Genomic DNA, 15,761 nt, shown 5'->3' with positions numbered 1-15,761 from the left:
GGCTGGAAAATGGTAACAGAGGAGCAAAGTACCGTGGGGAATGTAGTAGTCCTTCTCTTCCGAGAACCAGGTACATTCACTACATGATGTTATGATGTGGAGTACCAGTAACCGAAAAATCATAAAACCATGACAATACCTCACCTTTTATTGGGCTGTTTGTTCTCTGCTGAGCTTGCGGGTGGGACTTAGAGCATTGGATTTAGCATATATCAGTTCGTCTGTGGCCCAAGCACAGATCTGTCTCGTGGCAGATGCAGACTCCTCCTCCTTTCAGAAAGGCAAAACCCTCTGATTTGTAGGCCACATTTGCAGCCAGCAAAAATGGCTGTGGACCATTTTGATCTCTCTCTGGTAGTGTCCTCCTGAAGTCCTCCATTGGTCCATCCGCAAGTCTAATCTATGATTTCAGACAAAGGGAGAGTTAAGGCACTATTTGCTGGGCTGGAGAAACTTCTAGGTCCTTATTTTTTTTTGAGTAGCTGAGGAAACAAATTCATAAAACACTGCTTTAGTGCACAGAGTAACTTACTTGAGATGTCCACTCTGTAAAATAAGAAAAAATCACTTGCAATCAGTTATCTATATGTACAGCAAAACAGATTTAGACTTTCTTGTTTCTGTAATTTACTACTGTCATAAAAGGGCTTCAGAAGCAGCATCTGCTCCTGAGATTGCCTAACAGTTTCCACTATGAGGTTCTGTTTTCAATTACTTGAAACATTGCTATATTTGACCTGCTTAGATTAAATGCTAAACAGCCACTTCAGATCAGAGCACAGTAGCTGATTTTTAGACTTAGACCATGATGAGTACCATTATTTTTCAGTTTTTTGTTTTTTTTTTTTAAACATTCAGGGCACTGCTGCGTTTAGGAAGAGGAGGAGACATCACCAAAAATCTTTCTTCACTGTCTTGGAAGTATATAGTGATTTCATGACACTACATCATTGCTCAGTGTGAAACTTCAAGTTCCCGTTAGCTCAGTGTGTTAATAAAGGAATGTAGCTGCTGAAGCCTTTGCAAATTTGTTTTATTGACTGTGTTCACGCAGACCACAACTGCACAAGACCCCAGCTAAGTTCTTTACGAACTCTTGTAGGACTTACTTTCTAGGGCTGTCTCTTCTGCACTGAATAACTGAAACAGGAATCTCGTGCCTCATCTTGCCAGTGCCTCTTTTCACAGGCAATCCAAGGAGCCTATCCTGATTTAAATGGCTATGGGAGAGGAGTGGGTTACTGAGGAGCAAGGTGACTATCTGGAGAGTGTGTAAAACTGGAATTTGTGATTCAGTGCTGGCAGGGAGAGTCGAAATAAAATCTGAATGAAGAATAATGAATGAATAAGATCTGAATGAAGCTTGCATCTGGGAATTGCTTAGATGAGGAAGCATGGAGAGGACAGAGAAAAACGTAACTAACAGAGATAAACAGCCTGTGAAGAACCCCCCAGGACAGCATGCAGAGGTGGATGTCAGGGGGTTATATACAATGGTTTTGAGCCAGCGCACAGACAGATCTTTGGGAAATTTCTCTGGCTCTGATGTTAACCACTACCAACAAAACTAGCCTGGGTCACAAGAGCTAAGGTGAGGAAGTGCTGCATGCAAGAAACTCACTGAATTATTGTGTTAGCACAAAGGGAAATGGGCAACTTTCTGCCAAGGATCAGATATTTTACTTGCTACTTACATATCCTTGACTCTCTGCTGATGGATTTGACCTCATTAATGTCAGGTTTTGGATTTTTTTTTTCTTTTAATATTTATTCCTTTTGTTTTATGCACTGACTCAGTGTTTCCAAATAGAAAAATATGGATTTTCTTAAGAAATCAGGAAAAGCCTATTTTTCCCTCTATCTTCATGAGGGAGACAAGCCAGCCGGGTATGTTAGAGATGGTAATTTTATGAAAAACTGAACACTACCGTTCTTCATAGCATCTGCCAGAAAGGTTATAGCTACATAGCTCTGACTCATCTTAAGAAAAGATTTGTCTTACACGATGAAGGATGCAGGAGCACTTTGAGAAAACTACTATGTGGTCACGTAATTTAGGAATTCAACAGAATGCATATGCCTCAGAGTGGAATCTGATTACACTGACAACCTTAATGGCATCATGTCTTAACCTCGATGGCATGATTTTTCCTCTTTTCAATTATTAATTTCATGTAGTTTCTGATGTAGTTTCAGTGAACTGTAAAATACATGTGACCTAGCTGTTTTACAACAATGCAAATCTAGACAAATGCAAAAAATGCAGCATGTTTATTTAATTTAAATATATACCTTAGTATCACTGGTCTTCTGCACGAATAGTTCGCATTATGCAGATATGTGCCCTCACAAAATGCAGCTGCCTTTTTTTTTTCACTACGGTATTCTTTTTCTTAATTAATAGGTATTTGCCTTCCTACTAATTATTAGTATTTACACACATATCAATATACCACTGTGGCAGACTAGTTGAGTCAGGTTCATATGAAAATACACAATTCCCTTGTGATGAAAAGACATGCAAAATATGTCAGCACACTCTTATTTTACTTCTGTCATGTCCATTTTAAAATGAGATTGTGACTTGAAATGCCACTGGTAGAGTTTTTGTTTTGCCCAGTTCCAAAGCGAAAATGTCTCAGTGTTATTTGTTGCGTATCTTTCATCACTGTTTTCCCAGTTCTCAAAATTCCAGTTAAAAACATTATTCTGTGCTCCCTGGAGGCATCAGAGGCAAGATGACATACTGTTTTCTTTTTCTTCCCATTCTCAGTTAGATGATAAAACTGACTAGGCATGTTCTTCAGGTAAATCCTTTATCCTGAGCATAGTGAAGTCAATTATGATTCATCTGTAGGTGTTTCTCTCCCTTGACAATATAAAGGAGCCTTTCACGTGGGTTTTACTAACACACTTTGCCTATGGCCTGTTGAAACCTGAATGCTTTTCTTCAGGCTAAAACATGCTCTGGAGCATGCTGTGCTGATTGTAAAGGTAGAGGCTATCATGGAGTTTTACACCTTCATTTACAGTCCAGCCCCCACGTAGCTGGTTGGCGAGGTTTTCTAGAGTATTAATGGCAGGTCTTTTGGCTTGCACAGTAGTATTTTGGTCTTGGCTCATGGGCACTGGCTGGATTAAAGGTCCTCCTTTTCTTTATGGTCATAGATCTAACTTGGCCCAGGGCTAAGCCTGATGAAGAGTTAGCTGCTTTTACATAAAATGCACTCAGTAAGTAGTTATAAAGAGATAGTTAGGAGTCCTTAGTGGTTGTTATAGGAGGGTGGGCATAATAAAAAATAGCAAAATAATGCATGCTAACTACTGTTGGCATCCTCAGAGAGGCGTGACTTTAAAAGACCACTACCTTTTTTTTCCTAAATACACTTCTCAAGCATAAGATTAGGAGCAGTGGCAGCCACCCTGTGGCCACGAGTTTGCAGTCCCAGTATAGATTTCCAACAAAGTGGTCTCCACGGCAGATGATCAAGCATCTTTTTCCATGCGAGAGCCCTAGGTCCATTCTCGTGCGGACTTTGCCTGTTCTACACCCTCTGAAGTTTATCTATGACTTTCTGAGGGAGGAGGAAGAGTGAGAGATGGGAGGCAGCTGAAAGCTCTGTTCCCCTCCCTTTTCCCAAAAGTCATCTGATTTCTCGCAAATCTCTAATACAGAGCAGATCTGTGCACTCCCCCACACAGCCGGAGCCAACAAGGTTGTGCAACTTGTTCTGGAAATTCCCTTTTCTGCTGAAAGCCGATAAACTTTTTTCCTGCATCACATCCGACCAGGAAAGCTGGGAGCTACATCACACTGCTAGGGGGTGCTGCAACATTGCAGATGAAAGCTCTCTTCCCCATACCACAGGCTTGGATACTTTTGGATTGAAAAGGAAGAAAAAAGAGAAAGAGAGAAAGAAAAGACAAGGGAGAGGAAGAACACATGAACTAGGCAGAGAAGGTAAGTATCGCAAGCTTTAGAAATGGGAAATGAAAATATTCCTGAGCGTCACTGTCTGACAGCTAGAAGGGTCAGTGTGTGCTGCCCCATGCTGGGGTGCTGGGAAGAACGACTTGGGTCCCTTGGTTGGGAGGTGCTTTCTGTCAGTTTGTTAGGCTCTATAATGCTCTTTGGAGACACTGGTGGACATAAGGGGAGGACATGAGTACCTGTGAGTAACAACCTAGAGATTACTGCTCCATTTTGTCAGCAGTGAGCCCAGCATCCCTCCTCAGTGCTTGGGGTTGCTGTATGCAGGGAGGAGCAGTGAATAATCTTGCATTTAAGGCAAATCATTGGTGAATTTTCCATGAGCTTAGAATGTTACAGTCTTTGACCTGTGTAACAGGCGTGCAGAAGTACAGGCGACATCAATCAATCACACTGTTTTTTGTCCCAGGCAAAGTCCAATCCCTGAACATTTTCAGGAAAGAAGATCAGCTTTTTTTCAGATGTGGTAAGTTACTGAATCTCCATGGGGCATTTATTAATAATTTCATTTTATGAATTTGGTGGTTTTCTTTCAATGTAATGATTCTCAAATCTGAACGCGTCTATTGCCCAAGCAGCCTCCAAAACAAGATAGCAAAGCAAGGAATATCATTTAGGACTCTTCCATGCAATTTCTGCAACATTACCAGTTCCTCTGCAGCTGGAGAGAAGCAAAGAGCAGGATGGAAGTTGTACTCTTTCAGTTTGAAATTCTGCAGAAGACAAGCTCCACACCCGGCCATTAGAACTCCAAAGACAAGAACAGTGCTGTTTGCTACATACAGCCAAAGACTAGCCTTTTCCTTGGGGACTGTGTGCATGTGCAGATGGAGAAGAATTATGCGATGTTATCTTCCTTCCTCTTTTCTCAGGTACCTTATCTTCTTCAGTCTCCCTGTCTGGGCTGATGCAGCCTCCATGTATGGTGAGATCTTGTCACCCAATTATCCTCAGGTGTACCCAAATGATCTGCAGGAATCTTGGGAAATCGAGGTCCCTCCAGGATATGGCATTCGCCTTTATTTCACGCATATGGATCTTGAACCTTCGCAGAACTGTGAATATGACTCCGTGAAGGTACCGTCCCTCCCTGTTCTCATCAAGAGAGAAAAAGACAAGAAGTCGAGGTATAGCATAGAACAGCAGGGCTGCATACAAAGCTCAAGGTTGGAAGAAGAGATGCATTCTTCCTGCTATGATCCCAAATAACCCCAAATGACTGAAAATATCTGTGCTAACAGTCTCTACATTAATTTAAGTTTACTTTGTAATGATGTGAGCATTGTCTGTCAACTTAGCATGATATCTGTGCTGCACGCCCTGTGTTCCTCTCATATCCATTGGAAGAGCCTATTAATGACACTTTTATATTGCAAAGCATAGGTATAAAAACCCATGAAAATGCCCATTCTCAGAGAAAGGGCATTGAGTTTCTCTTCATGAAATTATTCAGAATTAGTCCATGAGTGAACATAAACAATTAATGAAAGTGGAGATTGATTGGTAATGACTAAAGATAAAAACCGTCAAGAGATCTGTGTATGGATAGTGGCTACTCAGAAAAAAATGCAGTGGCCTATTGTCCCAATCTTTGCACCTACTTAAACCCTAGAGCCCTACTGTTTCTGCTCCATGTTGTTCCACAGGGCACAAAACATCTAACACTTCCACACACACAGACATAAATTAGACCATCTCATCCTGCAATAGGTATGTGTAAAAAGGGGCAGTAAGTGTAGTGCTAGGAGATCTTGGAGAAGGACCTGTGTGGGACTGTAGAATGGATGTGATTTGCTGGAGGACACAATAACATATCAATTTGCAGCAAGCCAATATACCTGTTAGGCTGCTCTGCAGACTGTCAGACATTAGTTTTGGAACAAAGGTTTAATTTTTTTGGACAGGTGGGCCTGAGGAAAGGTTGTTAATGGAGAACTCTCTTGCATAAATTGTATCTGAAAAATCAGAACAGGAATTTCCTAACTGGGAAGTCAGTAAAAGGAAATGCTCCTCAAGGACCTTACACATGGCAATAAATTTGTTGTCAAGGGATTCTGTTCAGTTGTATCTTGGCTGACTATCTTCTACCCTTGGCCAGCTCTGGTTGAAAAAGTAGCTTTAGGACATTCTGCTAACTGTGACATAGCTGTGCCCTAAGAGATAAACCTGAATGTCATAATAAATGAATGCAACTTAGAAGCCTTTGATTAGCCACCTATAAACTAGAGGACTCAAGTACTGGTAATAACACATATTCCAGTAACGAGACAAGACCTTTCTGAATTCTTCTGCAGATCCTGTCTGGTGGCCATGTTGAAGGTTTGCTCTGTGGGAGGAAGAAGACTCGTGCCCCTGGATCCTCGATTGTGGAGGAATTTTATATTCCTTATAACACCCTGACTATGACCTTCCAATCAGACTTTTCCAATGAGGAGCGTTTCACTGGTTTTGCAGCCTATTATGTTGCAGTGGGTAAGGTTAAAACAGACTCCTCTGAATCTCTGTAGTGTTCAAGAGTAGGAGGGGAGGAAAGCTGTCAGAATGGGTTTCCTTAAGAACAAGCCTTATTTAAAAGAGATCCAGACAGACAGGACTGCTTTCCAGTGTGGCTGGTGTAAATGCTCTCTTCAAGATATTTTTTCCTTGTTGTTTGCTAGTATTTACTTTGCTTTCCCATCTTCCTCCTGCCTGTAGGGCCCGCTACTAACCTGACGTATTTTCTTTTCACACTTGCAGACTTGGATGAGTGCACAGATTTTGTGGAGCAACCTTGCAGTCATTACTGTAATAATTATATTGGAGGTTATTTCTGTACTTGCCCACCAGATTATTTCCTCTATGAAGATAAGAAAACATGTGGAGGTAAGAGATCTACTTGGATTGTGGTCAACAAAAAGAGTTAATTTAGGCCAAGTGGGATACTGTGCTTGGAAGACTTTCCCAACCTTCTCAATCAGTCACAACAGATATAGTATAATGAAAAGGATATCCCAATGCAAATCTGAACTGGCAGTAGGCTGTGACTTTGTGAATTCTTAACATTCTTTTTGTGTTTGTCAAGAGAATTAAGAAACTGTTATATGACATTCTGTAAGGACTGTGATGGAGATCCCTCTTAGCATACTGTGAATCTTTAAATTCCTGGCAAAACATAGTAGTTCAAAGAAGATAAAAACACAAGGCAGCTTGGCTTGACTAAAAAAAATTGCAAAATCACAAATGAGACATACTGAAAGAAGTATAAGATGAGAACCTACGCATGAGAGAAGTGGGTCTAAATTGAGTGGAAGGTTAAAAAAAAAAAAGATGGAGGAAGAAAGAGAGGACACTAAACAAGGCAGAACAAAATTAGTGATATGCTGAAGCTGTTCCCTAGTGCTGAGGACACAAGGAAGTTGTTTTCCAAAGGATGGACAGGAAGGCAAGGTAGATCAGGCCTCTAGAATTTAAGGTCCCTCATTAATTGAATAGGGAGTTGTGACTGTTTTTAGTTTCTTGGGAAAACGCAGTGTTAGATGTGGTTAATGCAGGTGACTGGAGAGACTAGAGATATAGTGGAACAAGGAAAGCTTGTCTACTTCATAAGTGAACCATTTCCTTTCTGAGTCCTTTCTGTGCTCCTTAATCCTAGTGAACTGCAGTGGCAATGTCTTCACTGAGCCATCAGGGGAGATTGCTAGTCCAAACTATCCCAATCAGTACCCAGAGAACTCGCAGTGCAAGTACCAAGTGGCTCTGAGGCCAGGCTACTTTGTGGCGTTGACCATACGCAGTGAAGACTTCGACGTGGAACCAGCCAACCAAGAAGGGAGTTGCCACGACAGTTTGACAGTAGGTGTGGGGTAGGGAGGAAGTCAGGATGCTCTGGGTCTCCCCAGAGTTGTCCTCATATTCAGAAGACCCTTTGATTGCTTAACTTTAATTTCAGCTATGCTGCCTTTTAAAGTTTTTGGGAATGCTAAATAATAATTTTATTGGGAATCTCTGTGAATACGTTTGGTATTTCATCATTTCTCTTGTTCATTATTTTTCCAGCTTGTCTCTGGAAAGCAGCGTTATGGTCCCTATTGTGGCAGAAGATTTCCAGGTCCTCCTGAAATCAAAACTAGGAGCAACATTCTTGATATAATCTTCCAGACAAACCATGCGGTACAGTACAAAGGCTGGAAAATACGCTACTATGCTGATCGTGAGTACACGCTTAGGAATACATTCCCTCTGCTGATGACTTAGGGAGAGACCTTCCCCCGGGTCAGATTCATGGTACAACAGCATGTTAACTTCTTCAGGCTGCTGGGTTTGCTAGTTACTGCTACGGAGCTATTAACTAAACAGAGGATGCCTGTTAACTGCAGAGAATAATCACTGTGAAGGAAGAGGTTTGTAACTGGAAGAAAAATAAATCTTGAATCAGTTAATCACTGATTTCCTCCTATCTTTTCAAAGCCATATCCTGTCCCCCGAGTGTCACTCCCAATTCTGTTATTGACCCAAAGAAGGACAGGTATTACTTCAAGGACAATGTGAAGGTGACCTGTGTGAAAGGCTACGAAATTGTGAGGGTAAGTTGCACCAAAAAAGCGTATGCCCTCTTTGCCCCTCTCAACAGCTTCCTGCTGCTATTTTCCATCAGGTGTCCTGAGCGAAAGGACTCAATGTTTTTGCCACAGCTGTATCAAATGCAAACTTTCTCCAGCAACTGCAGCATCCTGAAGAACCTCCACTACAGTGTCTATTTCAGATACATTTCATGGCCAGTGACTTGTATGTGTCATGTTCTTTTCCCTAGCAACACGACAGTATCACAACTTTTCACTCCAGTTGTCAGAACAATGGTGAATGGACCGACTCTCATTTCAGCTGCATTCGTAAGTGACCTGTCTCTGTATTGTGGGAAGCAGACTTTAATGGAGTATTTATGCTCTAGACACACTATCTCCAGACTAGGAGAACAATGAAGGACTGGGATGTGAGCATGCTGAAAGGACAAAGGAAGTAAGCAGGGATGACTGTACAGGGACCAGCAGAGATGAGTGGTTTCCCATACTACAGAATAATCAGATTGTTGGGTGAAGATACCCCTTTGATAGTTTTTGATTGTTTGTTTCTTCTCTACAGCTGTGAACTGTGGTGATCCCAGTCCTATTGACAATGGTAAATATGAATACATCTCTGAACTTCGTGAGCCTCTGTACAAAGCTACTGTCCAGTATTCTTGCAAAGCACCTTACTATACCTTAAAAAACAAACAGGAAGGTAAGTGTTGTGTCTGCTACAGAAACATATTTAATTGATGAAAGGCCTAAGAAATAGTACTGCTATTGTCATGGGGCTGGGATTATACTCCATTAAGTCAAGGCTGTGAAAAGATTCTTATTGGTGTGGGGTTGCAGGCAGTAGTTTTGTGTTGCTTTTGTGTTTAATACACTGACATAATGTCTATAATTGGGCTATTGACCTTAGATGTATTAGCAAGTCCTGTCTCCGTTTGTCTGGTATATGAACCACAGAGATGTTTACCACACATCTCTGGTGGAGAAGTAAAGGACTCAAGAAACCTATTAGATGAGGTCCCTACTAAACAGGGGCAGACGCATCCTGGTGGAGTTCTCCGCTTTTAGAGAGATCTCACCAATGTTTACCAAGCTATGCTTGGTTTGGAAATTGTAAGGGTAATACACTGTCTTATATAATAACACTGCTAACACTCTCTTCATCTTGATTGTATCCTTCTGGCACTCTTTTCTTGTGTTTTCAAAGTGGTGTATCAATGCTCAGACAGTGGACAATGGATCAATGAAGAAATGGGAACAGAGCTACCAAAATGTGTTGCAGGTACTATCAAAACCTGTGAATATATATGTATATGTAGTAATGAAGACCTGTGCTTCTTTCATTTACTCTGTTTCTGCATACCTTCAAGTGTGCACATTCTCAGGTTGTTCAGTTCTTCAGATCTCTGACTGTTTTGCATGTAGCAAAAAGACTGACAGGTCAAAAGAGATGTCTGGCAATACCAGGTCTTTCTTTCCTTGGTCTCTCCTAAACAATACTGAAAGCTGTAGCTTCTCTTCAAACCCTCCTTGGATTCAGCTTTCCATCAGATACTGGTGATGTGGCGCTATAGGGAAAGGACTTTCACCACTCTCACTTGAAGTCTAAACCTAAAAACCTAAGCACTTTAGGAGCATGTGTCCTTCAGTGTTCAGCAACACTTAATGGGTCTGAAAGCTTAAGCAATATCTCTGACCAAGTCTTTCTCATCCTCTCATTGTATTCATGGGAGAAACTGAGGAGGAAAGTGCATGGGTGCTATGTCTGCTCCTCACTGCTGACAGTTGTGGCTGAGTATTAACTTCCAGATCATAAAGAGAATTTAAAATCGTATGTATTCTGGACACTGTTCAGCTTAACAACCTCTCTTCGTGGAGGCAGAATCCCTACTGCTATCTGTACACGATGCCTCTGACAATATGACTAAGGGTTCAATGTAAACCAGACAATGTAAAAAGCAATCAGTTTCCTAGCTATGTAATAATGACCAGCCTTATTTTTGCCCTTATCCCACATTCTGCATAGCCTGATAGAACATTTTATTCAAAGAGCACAGAGCATTTCTGCACTGACAACACTCAGATAAGATCTCCACTGACCCATTGCTTAAGATTTTACATACTAAAAAATGGAAAGGGAAAATGGAAAAACATCAATAACACATGTGAACACCTAATCTGAGACTATCTGTAGTTTACACACACGCACAAAAAAATCCTTTCAAATAGTAGTGTCATTCTTCCAATTACTTAAAAATATATTTTTTATAATATTTGAAAAAATATTTACTTTTACCTACAGGAAGTAACTCAGCAAAGCAAAAATGCTAACTACAACACAATGAAATTTTGAGCTTTGGCAAACCCAGCACTGACTGGTTGACAACAGTTGTGAAAGTTTAGCATTACGTAACAAGAATTTGAGAATGAGCATTTTCAGACTAAATTGAATGTTTGATAGGATTTTTGCTTGAATTTTCTTGAATTTCTTTATAAGTGCTTCTTTCAAATTCTATGAATTCTATGGCATAGAATATAAGCAGAAGTCCATTGCTCAGAATCAAAAATGATTTAGAAGATACAAGAAAGTGGCGACGATGGGCTTTTCAGTATTACTGGATAAACCTCAGTTTGTAACTGCTAATTCTCCCATCTGGTTCCTCTTTCTTTCTTTTCCTTCTAGTCTGTGGCATACCTAGTAATCCTATCCGAGAGACGGGAAAGATTTTTGGAGGCACCCGTGCAGAGGAAGGCAACTTTCCCTGGCAGGTGTATTTTCAAAACCCAAGAGGAGCTGGTGTGCTCATCTCTGAAAGATGGGTAATGACTGCAGCTCATGTGCTGGACGGATATGACACACCTGACATGTTTGCTGGGACAATCAATGTTGGTAGAGATGTTTTGGACAAACGTGGCAAGCGGCTGATTCCAGAAGCATCATTCATCCATCCAGGCTGGAAGAGGCTGCCCACAAACTCCTACAGGACTGATTTTGATAATGATATTGCACTACTGAAGCTGAAGGATCCTGTGCAGATGGGTCCAAACATCTCACCCCTCTGTCTTCCTGGTAAATCGCCTGAATATGAGCTACAAATAGGGACTCTAGGCTATATTGCTGGCTGGGGGCAGAAGGAGAAAGGAAGACTGCCCAATTATCTTTGGAAGGCCCAGATTCCTGTGGTGGGCATGGACAGGTGCCAATCTGTGAAACCAGAGGGCTCTGCTGATTCCAGTGCATACCGATTCACCGACAATATGATCTGTGCTGGTGGTGGCAAGGACAGCTGTAAGGGGGATAGCGGTGGAGCTTATTCCATCCAAGATCCTCTTAATAGCAACCAGTACTATGTGGCTGGGTTGATCTCCTGGGGACCAAAATGTGGTACCTTTGGTCTCTACACCAAGGTAGTGCGTTATTTGGACTGGATTACAGAGACCATGAATACGCATGAGCACGAAGAAGCTCCGCAGAATTAGCTGATCAGCTCTTTCTCCCTTTAGCACAGTCACTCTTCCTAAATGCGATGGTTACATGTTCTGGCTATGATTCTGTTCGCTTTTCATGTATAACAGGGCAACTCACTGTGTCTGTGCTGAGTGAGTAGAGAGTCAGGAATACGCATTGTTTTTTCCTCACTGTCATTATGACCGGTAAGGGAATTTCACTTTCCTCTTCCACACTTTACTATGAGGAAGCATAAGAGGAAGATGCTATTCTGTATAAGGAGTCTCCTTCTGCTTCCTCTCAGTTTTTCTATTTCATTTTTCCCACTTGATGAAGACCTACCCATGCCCTACCTGACAGGGAGGTTTCAATGTAGGGGAGAGAGAATAATTGTTAGTCCCAGGGTAGGCTCAAAGCCTAGTTTCTGATTTCCATATTTCCTATGTCATTCAAAATATCTAATGGCATTAAAGAATGTCCAAACTTGCTTCCTATGTGTGTAGTGTCTTTCTCCTTATCAGTCTAGACCTAGATCTCCCTGAAACTCCCTAAATCAAGAGTCCAGTCACTTACTGAACCAACATATTGCCAACTTTCGTCAAGCTGCAACTTACGCTACCTTACTTCTCTACATAAGACTTTCTCTGAAATTTTTTCTGAGCTTGTTGCAGCACATTGACCAACCACCACCAGCAACAAGGACTTCAGACTTCAGACTGAATCAAGCTAAGCAGAAGAACAGAATATCTTCAAAACTCTTCATTTAACTGTACCTAGAGCTTAATTTTTCAAACTTTATTGTTTTAGATAAGAAATAAAAATGGCCTGATTTTGGGAAGGTAGTATTGTGGGAAAAGACCATCTAATATGTGTTAAGAGTGTCTTCTGCTCCAGATCACTACTTCAAGTCCAAATCCCTCACAGTAATCCTTTGACTAAGATTGTCAGGGGACTGGTGCAGATGGCATATGAAGAAAGATGCCAGAAACTCTGCTTGTTCAGCTTGAAAAGGAAGAAGTTAAGAAGGGGATCTAAGTACTGTCTTAAGTTACCTAAAGGAGGATTAGACAGCAGACTCTTCAAAAAAGTGAAGAGAGACGAGACAAGGGGCACTGGAACATGTGCCACAGAAGACTAGGGAACCTCTGTTACTCAATATCTTCAGAGCTTGCCCAGGCAAGACCCTGAAGCTCCCAAGCTAGTCCTACCATCAGCAGAATATTTGACTGGGTATTTTCTCTTGCAGCTTAAATTTTTCTGAAAGTCTAGGAAATGGTGAGGAAGATGTGTGCATCTCCTGGGTGACTTCATGTAGACTCCAGCACTCAGTTCAAGCACTTTCCATTTCTAAGTATGTGTAAAAAGGAAAATGCTATTTTGTTGTTGGGCTTGTAACCAAAGGTTTTATACCACATTCCTGTGACCTACAGGATGTTGAATGATTTTTATTCGTGTAACTGTATGTGCCAACTTTAATCTAGTGTTAAGTTATATAGTCATTCTTCCATGTTGCTATTGTATGTGGGCTCATCTCAGCTTTCATCTTTTGGAGTGCAAAAGGGAATTATTCCTCCTGGACAGTTAGGGCTGCAGTTTTAGCCCATCTGTGGAATCCGGTTGACTTCAGATTGAATCGGAGTCAGCTGCATGCCCTGGCAGCCAAAAGGGCCAACCATACCCCAGAGTGCATCAGGCCCAGCATTGAGAGTGGGAGAAGGAAAAGGGATTGTCCCACTCTGCTCTGCTTAGTGCAGCCTCACCTTGAGTACTGTGTGCAGTTTTGGGGACCACAAAAAACTATTAGAGAGAATCCAAAGGAGGGCTACAAAGATGGTGAAGGGTCTGGAGGAGCAGATGAAGTCCCCTAGTTCAACACAGAGGAGGATGAGGGGAGGCCTCATGGCGGCTGCAGCTCCTCACAGGGAGTGGAGGGGCAGTGCTGAGCTCTTCTCTCTGGTGACAGCAACAGGGCCCGAGGGAACGGCATGGAGCTGTGTCAGGGGAGGGGCAGCTGGGGGTTACGAAAAGGTTCTGCACCAGAGGGTGGTGGGGCCCTGGAAAAGACTCCCCAGGCAGGGGGCACGGCCCCAAGCTGCAGGAGTTCAAGGAGCATTTGAACACTGCTCTCAGACATATGGTCTGATTTTTGGGTGGTCCTATGTGGCGCCAGGAGTTGGACATGCTTTCTACAGAGACTGGGGGCAAATTGTCTATCTTCCTTGCCAGATTCCCAAATTTTCCTAGCTTACCGCAAAGCAGGAGATATTTATGATGGCTTCTCAGTATTTTTTCCTAATTTTTACAATGACTGAAGAGTTGAATATTTTGTTGTTTTTGACACCTGAACTCACAGAGCATCCCAGAAATTCTGTTTCTGGAATATGGAATACTCCTTAACTGCATATGCCTCAGTCTCCCTTCTCTCCCCAGAGACTGGGGTTAATTCATTGCTCCTGCGCATCTAGTCATCTTAGTCAACAGCCAGCTAAACATGATTCAGCAGTGTGCCCAGGTGGCCAAGAAGGCTGACGGCATCCTGTCTGGTATCACAAATAGAGCAGTCAGCAGGACTACCAGGGAGGTGATCATCCCTCTGTACTTGGCTCTGGTGAGGCTGCATCTCAAGTACTGTGTTCAGTCTTGGGCCCCTCTCTACAAGAAAGACATTGCAGTTCTGGAGCGTGTCCAGAGAAGGGCAACAAAGCTGGTGAAGGGTCTGGAACAAAAGTTTTATGAAGAGTGGCTGAGGGAGCTGGGATTGTTCAATCTGGAGAAGAGGAGGCTCAGGGGTGACCTTATCGCTCTCTGCAGCTACCTGAAGCAAGGTTGTGGTGAGGTGGGGGTCAGCTTCCTTTCCCAGGTAACTAGCAATAGGACAAGAAGTAATGGCCTTAAGTTGTGCCAGGGGAGGTTCAGACTGGATATTAGGAAAAAATTCTTCTCAGAAAGAGTGGTGAAGCACTGGCACAGGCTGCCCAGGGAGGTGGTGGAGTCACCCGTCCCTGGAGGTTTTCAAGAAAAGGGTAGATGTGGCACTGGGAGACATGGTTTAGGGGGCATGGTGATGATGGGTTGATGGTTGGAGTAGATAATCTTAGTGACCTTTTCCAACCCTAATGATTCTATGATTCTGTGATCTTATGTTTACATGCCTTTGTTCCATTTTGCCCATAAAATTGGCAAACATGACAGAATTCTGACTTCTGAAGGTCATGAGTGAGTTTATAACAGGTATACAATTTCACAGATCAATGCTCAGGGTATATTAACTCGAAAGCAAATGAGAAAACTTGACACCAGAGATCTGGACCTGGATCACAGGTCTTGCTCTGAAAACAGAGCAAGAAGGCAACTATGATCTCATGCCCGGAGTTCCTCTGTCACAAGAAGAAGGTTCTGCAGTAAAAAAATTACTTAAGAGACAACTGCAGAGAATATCCACAACATTAGAGGCATCTTCTTCTCTCCGAGTCAGAATCATTTTAGAGCTACTGTTCTGCAGTTAGAGCTTTATTTCACATAGCATACAAAAAAATCTGCTGTCAAATTCTGTTCAGTAAATATTCCTGGGAACTTCTCTTCACGATATTGATTGTTGTATTCCTTGTCTTTTGAATGTGGCACTATACAGTTGACTCTTGACTCTCTTGAAGCCATCTACAGTTTCGGACTGGGTAACAACAGCTTTTTGAGAAGAGAGCAACTCCCACTTGCACTTGCACAACTGTAAGTATTTTAGTGGCAGACAAAGCAATCACTCTATAGATAG

At 42.1% G+C, this 15,761-nt stretch overlaps 1 protein-coding gene across 1 annotated transcript; it reads left to right on the top strand.

Moving 5' to 3' along the window:
* Window positions 3,691-12,483, top strand: C1S (complement C1s). Its single transcript, XM_021395764.1, has 12 exons — window positions 3,691-3,961; window positions 4,401-4,457; window positions 4,864-5,068; window positions 6,286-6,463; window positions 6,728-6,853; window positions 7,623-7,822; window positions 8,027-8,180; window positions 8,438-8,553; window positions 8,781-8,859; window positions 9,110-9,247; window positions 9,752-9,826; window positions 11,228-12,483. The coding sequence occupies exons 2-12, from the start codon at window positions 4,453-4,455 to the stop codon at window positions 12,022-12,024; spliced, it is 2,073 nt and encodes a 690-aa protein (XP_021251439.1). The 5' UTR covers window positions 3,691-3,961; window positions 4,401-4,452; the 3' UTR covers window positions 12,025-12,483.

This window comes from Numida meleagris, chromosome 1 (assembly GCF_002078875.1).
Source record: "Numida meleagris isolate 19003 breed g44 Domestic line chromosome 1, NumMel1.0, whole genome shotgun sequence".
In the NCBI taxonomy this organism is placed as follows: domain Eukaryota; kingdom Metazoa; phylum Chordata; class Aves; order Galliformes; family Numididae; genus Numida; species Numida meleagris.
Note: the sequence above shows the minus strand (reverse complement) of the source record. Positions and strands in the feature narration are given on the sequence as shown.